Source organism: Columba livia, chromosome 2 (genome assembly GCF_036013475.1).
Source record: "Columba livia isolate bColLiv1 breed racing homer chromosome 2, bColLiv1.pat.W.v2, whole genome shotgun sequence".
Classification (NCBI taxonomy): Eukaryota; Metazoa; Chordata; class Aves; order Columbiformes; family Columbidae; genus Columba; species Columba livia.
Window position 1 is genome coordinate 118,160,720 of NC_088603.1, and position 13,597 is coordinate 118,174,316.

A 13,597-nucleotide genomic window follows, 5' to 3' on the forward strand; every position below is an offset into this window, starting at 1 on the left:
TGTCCCTGCTCATTGCAGGGGGTTGGACTAGCTGACCTTTGAAGGTCCCTTCCAACCCAAACCATTCTATGATTTTAACTACTGAAGAATTAATACAATCCTTTCAATAATATTGCAGCATGATGCAGTACAGTCCTGCTTTGCTCTTGCAGAAGGATTCGGCCACATCTCTGGATTTCAAGCTAGCAATCTCTGCATTGGCCATTCAACAATGTCCAAACAGAAAACATTTTTGTAGTCCAGTTTCAGCTGGTTTTGGAGTTTTCTCTGTTGAGAACATCAAATACAGAACAAAAGAACAAGAAAAGAAGCAAGATGACATGTAAAACCGGATAACTAATAACTGTGAGAAAAAGAACTCAGCACTGTATACTGTTATCTGCTGTAGCTGACAGTATACAAAATTGTTTTTACTAGTTCCTTTAACTTTGCCTGTTCAGTTGCTAGTTCTGTCATACGTGCCATTTGACAACCACGTCTAACTCTGTGATCTTCGAGATGCTTTCCCAACAGCACGTGGTCATTTTCAAAAATACATAAATAATCCCTTTTTAAACAGAGGAAATATGCCTCAACAAAGGATCTCGGTCAAAAATGAAGGTATCATGTGCATTTTTAAGACAGACTAGGGTAAGATGGAAAATGTGTTTTATTTGCAGAATCCAGCCCTGTTTCAACCTGATGTGCCTCAGGACAGGTGATGCCAGAAATTCACATTGGGAGAAAGTGCTCTGAATAGCATAAGAGTTTGGTTTTTTGTTGGCCATGCCAGATAAAATGAGTGCATGGAAATTCAGCACAACTTGAGTCAAATCTGGCTCTGATAAAAGCAGAAAGAATTTTGCTGAAATCCGTTTAGCAACATGTATTTGCATCAAAGGATGAGTTTGACCCCTTATGTCATTTGCAACTTCTGAGGCATAGGCTTCTGCAGCCACAGTGCAGGAATTGGTGGCATTTGAGGAGCAGAGCCCAGGGAGTAGCCAGCAGATTTTGGGGGGCAGGGAGTAGACAGGATACTTTTCACTCTACCTATGAAGTGCTGCAGTGCTACAAGTAGCAGTCAGGGCAGCCTGCTCGCATTGCACTGGCTGGACAAAGAGAATTTAGGGTAGGAAATGACGGTAGCTTTCTGCACTCTTTGTGCTGTTCTGGTGTTTCAAAGGGTGCATAACATATTCACATATCTTCAACTATCTCAACTATAGCTTTAACCTTGTAGTCCAAATGTGGCTTTGTTTTCTGTTCTTCACTTACATCCTGGCTAATCTCTTGTGCTGATCCTCTCTTTCTTTAGGAAGAAGAATTGAAACAGGTAGTAAGTTATGTCCTATTGGAGGCCTCACTAACTCCTGAATGTGATTGTATTCCTGTGATTTATTTTAATTCCCTTGCTTGAAATGTATGCATTTTCTTTTGACCAAAATAACATTTTTCAATTCTTTCACACATTGTTTTGAAGTATCTTGGGGTAATTTTCTAAACTAAACATCTTAGCCCTCTAGAAAGTGAGTCCTGTCTACAGGGAGTCTTTATCTTTTTTCGTACTCCTCTAAATAAGAACACGTAAGATATGGAAACCACCACCCAAATGCAGTGAAACCAACCTAGAATAAGAATTAAATAACATTTCTACCATAGATAACATTTTGAAAATGTAATGAGAATTTTGGAAAACTTTAAGAAAAATATAACTGAGTTTTAGTCAGACCAGAACAATGAGTTTGAAAGCCCACTTTATCCAGAAAAAGTCAGGGCATTGTGCACATCTTCTAAAGTTGGCACTGATACTAACTGTCCCATGAATCTTCAGGAAAATAATGTCGTTTCTAAATGCTTTCTGCAACCTAGAATTAAAGGGCAAGTGTTTATATTACTAATGATTAATTTTAGAAGGTTTAATTGGCTTAGAGCTTTTTAGGATTGAAATGGATCTTTGAAAGATATTGGGCTAAAAAAAAGCGCTTTTCACACAGCAGTCTGATTTATGAGTCCAATAAAAATGTTTCATTTTAACAAAATACACTTCATCTTGCTTTCCTCGGCAGAAGTACCACCACAAGTCTGATGTGTTCTGTCTATGGTAGAGCATGCAGAGTTTGTGGGTAATGCTCACCTTCATAAAACTAACATTCTGGCTAATTTCAGTGTAATCAATCTGTTGTACCAAAAAAAAAAAAAAAAATCTGACCAAACATTGCCTCTGTATAAGGGCCATCTTTATGATTCTGCATCACTGTATTAAAAGATCTTCCATTCACAATAGAGAAGTTTCCAATGTGATAAAGGGTTTCCCTACCGTATAAAATGTTAACTGGACAGTGTAAGTGAAAGCACATTTTCAGGTTATTACGAGATATTATTTTTTTCTTCTGAGAGTAGTAGCCTCGCTGAATACCAGGTGGTGACGCTCAGGAATTACTCTCACAATTTCCATGAAATGATCTCCATTACGCTGTGCCATTTCATCATCTGTTGAGAGAAACAGGGTTAAATTAATTTCTGGACGAATTCAGTTGGAATGAGCAGCCTGGCAATTCATTTAATGCTTATGAACTCTCTATTTCTCTCCTGCCCTTGCTTGGGAAAAGATAATGAGTTCTTCACATCCGTGTGGTTTGATGAGGCTGAGACTTTCCTGTATTGCCATCCCAGCTGAGTTCGGCAGAGGGAGCAGCGGGCTAAAGCTCTTCTAAAGCCAGCGTTCATTTCAAGCATTTTATTTTAAGTATGCATGACCGTTGACAGTGGGAAGTTTTTTCTTGCCTAGAAAGGGTTAACTTAAAACTCATAACGGGTTGGCTAGGGACAGTGCATGAAAGAAAATACATGGAAGTTTTCCTAAGAGGCATGAGAACATTGGTAGCTGCAACCAAATACAGTATAAAAGCCGAAGCCCCGCACGTGTCCATGGTGGTTGCTGTAGCTCCCCTGTCCTCAACCAGTGGGGCTGCCAAAGTTTGGGAGCAGTTCGGTGCTCCATTTCTTTGCTGAGATTACCAAGAAGTCGCTACTGATAATCTTAGCAGGTTTCAGGCCATTAGCACTAGCCTGTGAAAACCACATTCCTCCTGATAACCACCAAGCAGGAATGCAATCCTAATAGCACTCCATTCCCACAAACTTGGGCTGAGGTGGATCTGGATGAATAAAATACAGAGTCTTTCAAAAAGATGGACCCAATTTCAACAAAATTGGAATTGAAATTGGGTCCATCTTTTTGAAACACCCTGTATAATGAAGTGTTCGCCTCTCTGAGATCAGTCATTCTCTAATATCCTCCTATTTCAACTTGCTCTTTCATTAGTTCTGTCTGATATTGCTCTGATAGTATGAAAAAGAGAGGAGTTCTTGCTGGACCGAAGTCTCCAAATGCTTCATCTCCTTGTGCTTCCCAAACAGTTTCTTCTAGCACTGAAAGCTACAGATAAGAGAGCACTATTTGTCATAAACACAAGATCTCAGTCATAGCTACAAAGCAGACACAAGGTTAAGCGCTGGTGCACAGCGGCTTTTACATTTCTCTGTGGGAAAATTCAGCAAAGGAGTACTGGCAGGCATCTGTTATTTTTAGTAAATCGAATGTCTATTCTGAAGTTCATTCCTTGAATGTGACTTGACTATAGGAAGCAAATTTTGTCCATTTTGTTCTCATCTTCTCTGGAAGTTCCCACTGTTGTTGGTGTTCCCCCAAACCAAGATCAGAGGTGAAGGGGAGCTGAGGAAAAAGGGCAAGTGAAAAAAGGAGCTGGGAACCAGAAGTTCTTTTGCAAATTTTTTTCACAGAGGATGAAACTTGCTCCATCAGGGTGTGAAAGGAGATAGCTGTAGATCCCAGATTCTCTGCCTCATGTGCGGAGGTGTGACCTCCAAGGACCTTGGAGCATCTCCAGGTTGCTCTGTGCCTCTAGAGGACCAGAGATCTGCATTTCTGCTGGAGTATAGATAGACAATTCCAGAAACAGGAGAGCATCTGCCCTTTACATATTCGACTTCCCTTTCATCCATCATTTAAATGTTCTAAACCCAATCATTAAAGAAATGATGAGTATTAAATCCTCCATTCTCCCATCAGTAATGTGCTTGTTCCTCATAAACTTAATTTGCCCTTGATGTCTCTCTGGTGATAATGTCTCTTAGAAAGGGGTGATAGGAGAGAAGAACAAATAGCTTAGTATTCTAAGCTGTATTTGTGGTTCAGAGCAGGAATGTATAAAAATCTCAAGGGCAATGCTGCACTCCTCCTGCAGTGGTCTGCTATTGTCTTTTTTAGTGCATATTTGCCAAACTGTATCAGGGCTTCAGTGGCAGCCACTGCAGGAATCAAAATAAATACCATAGGGTGAGTTAAGAAATCCTCCTGAATTCTCGATATAAAGACAGGATGAGGGAAACACCAATCTTCAGGTTACTTTTCACTATAAAAAACCAGGTGTGTGTGTTGCTGTTCCCCTTTAACAGCACTCAAGCCAGCTCCATCCATCCTTGGCATCTACCAAACACAGGTTTTCAGTCAAAAGCCCCATGCAGTTTAGTGTGGGCTCCAGCATTCGTTTTTCCTTATGTGAATGCACATTCCAGAGGGTTTGAAATAGTCAAGGAAAAGTGCCCCGTGTCTTTTGGTGTTGCTCACCCAGCTGCTTTTGTAAAAATTACTATTTTGTAAAGTCTGCTTGAATTTTCAGCTAAGTGATACTAACTGTGAGGTGCTAACAGCATGACATTTTATATGACTGGTGTTAAAACATTTTCACTTCCAACAGCTGAACCCGTAGCAGGAATTTATATTGCCCTGTCCCCACCATGTTTTGGGAGTGCCCGAGTGTATCCTGTAGAACGAACAATTTTATAGCGTGTGATTTAATAGCGGCTCAAAATAGTTCTCCAGCTCTGAATAAAAAAGCGTAAAGCTATTTTATTTATTGCGAGTGTCAGCCTTTATGTGACTGAGAGGTTGCATGTGCTGTGAACTTCTCCTGCAGGGAGGCGGAGGGCAGGGCTGTGACCGGCTGTCACAGCAGCGCTCGGATGAAAGGGGCTGTTTTAGTCCTGTGCCCCCACCAAAAGCAACCTCAGTGCCAGTATCTTTCCCCTTCTCGCAGCCTGAATGGGTTATGTTTTATCAAACATGCATGCGAACTAGGCGGGGAGGGGGGGGGGTACGAGAGAAAAGAGGGAAGAGAGAAGGTCTATACTTTGATGCTTATTAACTTGGACTTTTTTTTTTTTTTAATTTAGCTGCCTGACATTTTCCCATGCTTAAAGGAAGTCAGATCTTGACTCATATTTTCCTACTTACTACTTTGTTACACAGAAGCCTTGCTGTCCACTAACAACCGACTTCAGTATATTTCTTTTAGCAAAATTAACATTACCCAACTGATCTACAAACAGCATGATGCCTTTAAGCTGAGGGATGGGCAACAAGGACTGCAGGCAAGGGCTTTTGCAAAGACCTGTTTAACTCTTTGTGATTGTTTTGCAGACCCAAGGAGCAGGTTCTCCACGTTCCTCACCCAGCCACACTATCAGTCGACCGATTCCAATGCCCATCAGGTCTGCCTCTGCCTGCTCCACCCCAACCCACGCACCCCAGGACTCCCTGACTGGGGTTGGAGGAGATGTGCAGGAAGCCTTTGCACAGAGTAAGTCTCATTAGTAGCTTGTCTGAGGTACTCGGAAACTGTTTGAAGAATCGTTATTTCTTGTGGTTAATGACTAAATGACCTTGAGCCTTCTGAGCTGCGTGCAATGAAACAAAACAAACCAAAAAAAAACCTGCGAAAATGTGTTTGACTGTTGAAAATCAACTTTGTTAGCCACCAGATTTTGCTGTCAAAGTGAGCAGGTAAGCAGAAACTGGACCATTATGCCAATTAATGGATGTTGTGATAAGAGGGAATTTTGATGCAAGATGGTCAGACCAGTTATCAGTACTCTGTTACTGAGAAGAAGAATTGCTATTGCTTCAGCAAGACGTTGTCAGTGTGTTTGGTTTTAAATAAAGACTTCGCTAGGAATAGATGATACAATCACAGAATTAGTTCGGGTGGAAAGGGCTCTTGTGAGTCATCATGTCCTCCTGCTCCAAGAAAGCCAGCTTCAAGGTGAGATCAGAACATTCAGGACATTAGCCAGTTGAGCTGTGGTTGGCTCCCAGTGTGCAATTTCCACAGCCTCTGTTCCAGTGTTTGACCATGCGTATTGTGTAAATTTTTTGTCCGTGTATCTGACTGGAACATCCCTTGATGCATCTTGCAACTGTTGTCCATTGTCCTTTTGCTTTGGGCCTCTGGGAAGGATCCAGCTAGGCTAGACAGGAATTGAGGCAAGAAGTCTAGGTGAACCCTTCCTTTGCTTTGCCAGAAAACTGCCGTCGGCTGCACCGTGTTGCGCATTCCTCTTTCCACTGTCTTCTCAAGTAACAACAAATTTTAGACTGTTTTGAATTTCTAAGGCCACAGATTAAACAATTATGTTGAATACTCAGTAAATAGTCTCTGTGATCTGAATGAAAAAATACTCCTCCTTTTTCTAATCTGCTCTGTCCTAAAGTATTAACATCACTGCAATTCTTTCATTTTAATAAATGTTTGCCTGCTTCAGAAGTATAAACCAAATGTAAGTGGAGCTCTGAAGCTCCTCTGCCACAGTGGAAGTGTTTGTTCTCAAAAGCCCAGTTCAATCTCATGCACCCTTCCCCTTGATTTGCATGGGGAGGTTGTATCTATAATGCAATCAAGAACTTTCTACTAAAATGCTAGTTAATTCATGTATTGAACATGTCTTAGTAAGGCATAATTCCTAGTCCAAACATACCAGGTTGCTGCTCATTTTCTGTGGCAAACAAACCAGATATCTTTTCCTTTATACCATGAAAAAAATTGAGACAGGCAAAAAATATTGACCACTAAACCCTATGCTGTTACAAGACAGTTTCTTCCAGAGCTAAGAATAAGAAATAATGTAGTGACTACAATAAAATAACCATAAATAATACTCAGGCTGCCTCAGGCAAATGCTTTTTAAGTATATAAATGTGTTCTATTCAAAAGAAAAAGCAATATAAAAGGGCAAGTGATCACATTTTAAAATGGATGCATTTGATAAATATCTAGCTTTATGTCATTATTTACCATATTCTCTAGATGGGAAGGTCAAACCCAAAGAACTTGAAGCCAGACGCTCTGTCACATCGTGACATACAAATTTGTGAGGCGGGGTGGGCTGAGAGGTTGTGTCTCAGTTCTGTGCTGCACCAACAGAGATCTGCCTAATGCAGACAAGTTGTGGTTAAAGCACTGTTTCTCATGTCTTTGGTTTGGGTTTTTTTTCATCTTTCATAATGTTTGCAATAGTTCAGAGATACAAAATTGAGACAACTTTAGAGAGGGAGTGGTTGTCTGAGTCTTTGTGTGTGTATGTAAGAGAGAGATTAACTACTTCAATTTGCATTCCAGTAACAATTTGCTAATGGATGTATTAAAAAAAAAAAAACAAAACACAAAACTGTTAAACTTGAGAAATGTTTTTAAATATATTGTTTTACATTCAGGTAGTTTTAAAGAATCTACAGCAGTCAAATCCTGCCAAATCCTCTGAATAATCCAGTCTGGAAGATCAGAGATTCTGTGGGATATATTGATTATTCAGCTACAATAGGAGCTATGTTTGGGATTTGGAGGAGTTAAGCACGTTGCCCACAGCCTGCTCCTGGGGAAGGAGTGTTTCATGCAGCTCCCAAGAATATTTCATGATTGATGGTTAAGGGAATATTGCCACGTTCAGCAGGGAAGCACTTCTATATCCATTATTAGAAAGAGTCTAAAAGCTGCCTGGGGCTGTTTAGAGAGGCAATAGTGTTTCTTTTATTAACAACAACAACAAAAAAAAAGAGAAAGTGAATTACGGAATATACAAGAAAGTCCTTGATCTACAGGAGAGGCTGAGAGGGAGTAGAGAAGAAAAATCCATATCATTCTTGCTGAGGTCAAGTATGTTTCTTCAACACTTGCCATAATTATCTGGCAAATACCTGGCAATAATGGTGTCATTAAACAGAGCTGTGGGAACTTAGAGAAAACACTTCATTTCTCCTCTCCTCCCCCACAGGCATATTAAATGAGTTCACGCTGGATTTAATCTTCCAGGCCTGGTCTGCTGGTGTCACCACACAAATGCAAGCTGGATGGCAATGAATAATCTCCACATATCTGGCATTGTGATTAAATGAAGCATGAGAGTAGGCTTCTGCTCCTGCATGCAGCAAAAGTAAATGAGGCCATTCTGCAGAGGACTCCTCTGCACGTGTCCCTCGTGAGGACTTTGATACCCTGAAGTATCACAATGGCAGCTTTCAGCAGGGTTAGAACTGTTTTCAACAGGAGAACATGTGTCTGGTGAAGAATATTAACACTGTGTTTTGTCTGTCTCTTGCTTCAGGTGCAAGACGAAACTTGAGAAATGATTTGCTGGTGGCAGCAGATTCAATCACCAACACCATGTCTTCTTTGGTAAAAGAACTCAATTCTGGTGAGTATGGCTAATGAGGGTGGGTAGTCACCACATTGACATTTCCCACATATTTGAAAAATGGGAGGTAGGAAAATACGAACCAACAAAAAAATAGTGTAATGTATCTTCAAAGCTTTTTATCCTTTTAGAAGAAAAAAAAAAAAAAGCCTAAATAACAGCTTCAGGAATACAGCAGTTCTGAAAGCCATGGATGTAGAGGTGCAGTGGGATACATTGAAAAGCTTTGAGAAGCTTGTGATTCTACGTGGAGTGAGATTTCACTCTTTAGAAATTTTGTTCAGTATAGAACATATAGGACCTATTGTAACGTGCAGTCTGTAGTCTTCTCATAAAAACATCCTACCTAGTAGCCCAGACAAGCAAAAACTTCGCTATTCTGGCTTAGCACAAGAAGAAAACTGTCAGCTCTGCACATATATGTAGAATAACGTACAGTTACTCACTATGAGGAGGCGGCAAATAGGCAAGTATACTTACTCTCGTGAAAGTTAAATGGAACCATGTGTTTCCTTTTGTTTCACAGAAGTGGGCAGCGAGACAGAAAGCAATGTGGATTCTGAATTTGGTCGGACTCACTTTGATGACCTCGTTCCATCCCCCACGTCTGAGAAGGCTTTCCTGGCACAGATCCATGCCCGGAAGCCAGGGTATGTCCACAGCGCTGCTGCCACCGGCTCCCTCCGCAGTGACATGTGGGTACCTGCTCAATTCGCCGCCTTAACCTCATTATTTTCATTGAAAACAATATGCAGCGTGTAGTATTTTTTCTTCCTCTCAACTATATTTGATTACCAAAGAAAATGTGTAAATCCAAGCGAGGACAGCGTCATGGTTAGATGGTAGTGAGCACTGTAAACAATAATGGCCAGAACTAGCGTTGCCCTCAGGAACCAGGTGTCACATCCAGCCTGGCACACTCGGGCAGCAGGAGGCTGTGGGACAGCTGTGCTCCCTCATGTGCCCTGCAGTCCTGTTCCCTGCTTATCCAGACAGAGGGGCCTGTCGAAGGCCGCTGGAAAAAGAGAGGTTTTTAAATGGAAAAGACAATGCTTTTTATTGATCAACTCAGTTGATCAACAAACTAATTTATTTTTAGAACCTGAATCTTCCTATCAAAGACAGTAGGCATATTTACAGTTATTTTTAGTTCAACCCCTTTGTATCAAGCTGTTGAGAACTTTTCTTACTCATTTCTTTAGGACTGTACTCCCAAAATGCCTTCAGCAGAATATGCTCTTTGGTCTACATCGTGAATACCAGACCAGTGGAGAGGGGAAATAGCAGAAGTGTTTTCCACTGCCAGGAAAACACTAACCAATGGAGCATGTGGTGTGACTAAAAGTATCCCACTCTCCTCATAGCTTACAAAGAAGAGAAGTTTTATTGACTCTGAATGTCATTCATCTCAGGAGGCTATTTATTAATAATTGTCTTTAGGGTTACAGAAGATGGAGACCCCTATGTCAGAGCAGATGATGAAAATTATGAGAACGACTCTGTCCGACAGCTGGAGAACGAACTGAAAATGGAGGAGTACCTGAAGCAGAAGCTGCAGGATGAGGCATACCAGGTGGGAGAAGGACACCAGCTGCCCATAAATCTCCATGAGTGAGAAACAATAATGCACCATTGCTGCCCAGTGCCCTTCTTAACCTCTGCTGAGCTCTGGGGTGTGATCTCTTCTCAGTTACTAGAGCAGCCACATTCCAAAACCTGCTGTTGTTCTCTTCCACAGACACTCATGCCTTTGTGTGTATCCAGAAAGACCACACTGCCTGAGGCACACAACACATAATTTTACCAGGGCAGGAGGTGGGACAGAATTGGCCCTGAGTTTCTTGTCCTCTGCCAGAGCCTAACAAGTCACTCAGACCTCATTCCCCCACACCACAGAGACTGGCTGGGGGTGTCAAGCTGAGTTCCTGCAATATTTAGAATTTTTTTTTTTCCTCCAGTAGTGAAAAACATTCAGAATGTTTTTTCCAGTGTGAACTGAAGCTCAGGTGCAGTCTGTGTGTTATTGTCATTATCGGAATCTGGAAGGGGAGGAAAAGGTCTGAAATGAATTGTGTCCCAGAAGACTAAGTATTCAACAAGCACCTGGTATAGGAGATGTCATTAAACACCCTCAGAAGCTTTCAAAGGGCATTTGTTTAAGAGCCTTAGTAAAGCTGGAATTCTGTAGATACCCTGTCCTGTCTATGTAACGGTCTCCACTTCTATCTGGTGTAATGGACTATCACCAGTATTTTAAGTTATTCTGACTTGGATCATCCTCGTATAAAATTAATTACTTCTTACGATGTTGGTAGTAATGTCAATAGGAGGGCACAACCAGTTCAGTTATTTGGGAGCAGAGCTGAAGCAAGCAAAAATAACTATTTTCTCACATGGTGATCAAATAAAATTTGGAACTCATCGCTACAGAATATAACAGAGACCAAAAGTGTGAATGGGCTAAAAAAGAAGGATTACACATGTACCGAGAGGTCAGGTGTATGGAAATAAGGTTTAAAAGCACCTTCTGGGCAGGAATTCTTTAAACTGCTGATTGCTGGGAGCTAACAAAATCTGGCCTTTTTTTCTGATAGTTTTCCTGTGTGTTCGCTGCCAGTCACTTTGGAGCCAAGAATCTGGGACTGACAGGCTTGTGATCTAATGAAGAATGGCTGCTCTTTTGGTCTTCTTTTCTGTAAAGCTGCTAAGATAAATTAGTCTTGTGAAAGTTAATTGACTCATATAAAAATTGCAGGTGGTTTTGAGGTTGATGTATCTTTTTTTCTTGTTTACCTATGTCTGCTTCATGCCCCTGGTAGCCTGCCAAAAGTCATTACATTGCAAAGGTCTTTAAGGATATGATGGCAGGAACAGAATTGTTCTGGGCTGTCTACTAAGGCAACAGTGGGCGACAAGGGTTTCTTGGTCACAATTTTTCATCCAAGATAGGAGATGGCAAAAATGACAGCCTTTAAACTTTTGAACAGGATGAGCAGCTACTGCTGAGGTAATGGAGAGTAATTGTCAGATATAAAGAAGAAGTACCTCAATAGTGACAGCTGTCAAGCATCAAATAATATTTGTTATTATTGCTAGTAAGAATTCCATTTTGTCCAGAAAGAATGATAGACAAATTTGACTGTACTTTGTTTACACTATGGAAGTACAATATGTGGCAACAGTGTTACATGAGTTTCACAAGTTACAATAGGATTTTTTACATGCACAGAACTGAGTATGTGTGTGCACTGCAAAATGAGGGCATTCATGCAGTAGAAGTTGTGCAAGTCGCTCAGTAGAACTGAGTTTTACTCTTGCTTCAGTCAAAATAGAGCTTTTCTACTGTCTTCTGACAGCATTCCCAGAGGAAGGGGAGGAAATCTCCCTATTGATGTCAGAGTAAAACTCCTTTGAATTTAGGTCAGCCAAGATGACACCCAGGTGAACTTTGTTCCCCATTGTTTTACGTGACTGGTTTCCATTGGGAAAAAAAACAAAAACACACCAGAAAGAGAGAAAGGCTTTTTTCTTTCAAAAATGTATTCACTGAGGAAACAGAAAGTCCACATTCTAGACAAATTTTGTTTATCAGCATTAGCATTTTTCCAGAAGAAATTTCCTTATGTACTTCACTGTCTCTGAGATTGTCAGCTCCTATCAGGGAATGATTTTACAGTAGTGACTTGTAAGTGGAAACTATTTTTAGCTGATAACCACATACCCAAGGCATGCAACGTGTGATAAGTCCTTCCCAGTATGGCTGATGCCCTTTCTATTATGGAATGGGTTTAAAGCAACCAAGAGTAGGTATAAGTTAGAAGACACCACTAGGATAATTAGGAGTTGGTTGGATAGTGTCACATATTGATCCTGAGACATATGCTTTGGCTGTGGCTGGTTCTCTGCGCTTTGTAGTTAATTTTTGGTGGTTTGCTATTCTATTCCTTCTTCTACTAGTATCACTGACTAGTCTCAAAAGATAAAGATACAACTTTCTACCTGCAACAACAGAGGGAAATAGGGAAATTTCTGTTTAGGATATCCAACTGAACAGTGGCCAGATCAGCTATTATAATTTTCCACCCAACCACTGGGATTTATTACAGGCTATTTTACTATTTGTACTCACACGTACGCTGCATTCATCTGGATAGCCAAAAAAAAATCTGGTGGCTGCAGCTATCATAATGCAATTGTCAGCTGAAAAAATCCGCGAGGAGGAACTCCTACTGAAGTTACAGAATGGTAACCTCAGTCACAGTATGGTAATCATTTTTCTGTTAATAAATGTCTCACTTTGTGTAAAAGCAGCACATCTAGAAAAACATGTAGATATAGTGTAGCATGGAAGACGGTTGGTCAAAACCCACTCTCGTTATTTTGTGTCACCTTGTCTCCAAGCGAGATTTTGAAACTAAATTCTAAATTAGTATTAAACTATGAGCAGAAAACGCAAGATACACAAGGAAATGTGGGACAGGGAACTCAAAGGAGGCTTCTTTCTCTCTCTCTCCTTTTTTTTTTTTTTTGCCAGCATGTTGTAAATAACAAATATCTGTACCAGAAAAAAAACACACCTAATACACAAGTGTAAATGCTAACAGTGCTTGTCCTCCCACATCTGCTACTGGTTGTGTTCTTGTTACAGTCCTTTTCTAGATGTGTTGTGTAAGGCACTTTTCACTGGGTTTGTTTTCTGAGTCTCTAATTGCTCCCTTTGTTTCTAGGCTCATGCATGGCTTTCTTCAGAATAATCCACTGGCTGCTCACTGGCTTAATTTGTCATCTTCTTGTTTTCTATCCTTTGTTATCTACAGGTCAGTTTGCAAAGTTGAGTGCAATATCCTTCTCTCTCTCCTCTCAAGTAAGTATCATTATAATTTAGAAGCATTTGGGAATAAATCCTTACAATGTGTATTTCAGTTGCAGTGCACCTTGTGCTGCCTGACTGTATGTCAAGATGCTGTTTCTTCTTTTAACCTGTGTTAGGATGCCTAGGAATGTCTCTAAATCATTTCTAATACTCTGTTTCAAATATGGTCCTAGTCCTGACGGTTCCTATTAA

At 40.6% G+C, this 13,597-nt stretch overlaps 1 protein-coding gene across 32 annotated transcripts in view; it reads left to right on the top strand.

The window, feature by feature from the left end:
* The window catches only part of DTNA (dystrobrevin alpha), a 231,979-nt gene that overhangs the window by 208,322 nt on the left and 10,060 nt on the right, over positions 1 to 13,597 (top strand). For 14 of the 32 annotated variants that reach the window (XM_065053463.1, XM_065053464.1, XM_065053465.1 and 11 more), the window contains 5 exons: positions 1,298 to 1,315; positions 5,486 to 5,645; positions 8,443 to 8,532; positions 9,059 to 9,227; positions 9,973 to 10,105. In XM_065053463.1, coding sequence (XP_064909535.1) covers positions 1,298 to 1,315; positions 5,486 to 5,645; positions 8,443 to 8,532; positions 9,059 to 9,227; positions 9,973 to 10,105 — 570 coding nt within the window. Of the gene's footprint in view, positions 1 to 1,297; positions 1,316 to 5,485; positions 5,646 to 8,442; positions 8,533 to 9,058; positions 9,228 to 9,972; positions 10,106 to 13,349; positions 13,397 to 13,597 lie in introns of all 32 variants that reach the window. The other 18 variants (XM_065053466.1, XM_065053467.1, XM_065053471.1 and 15 more) reach the window with 6 other exon arrangements.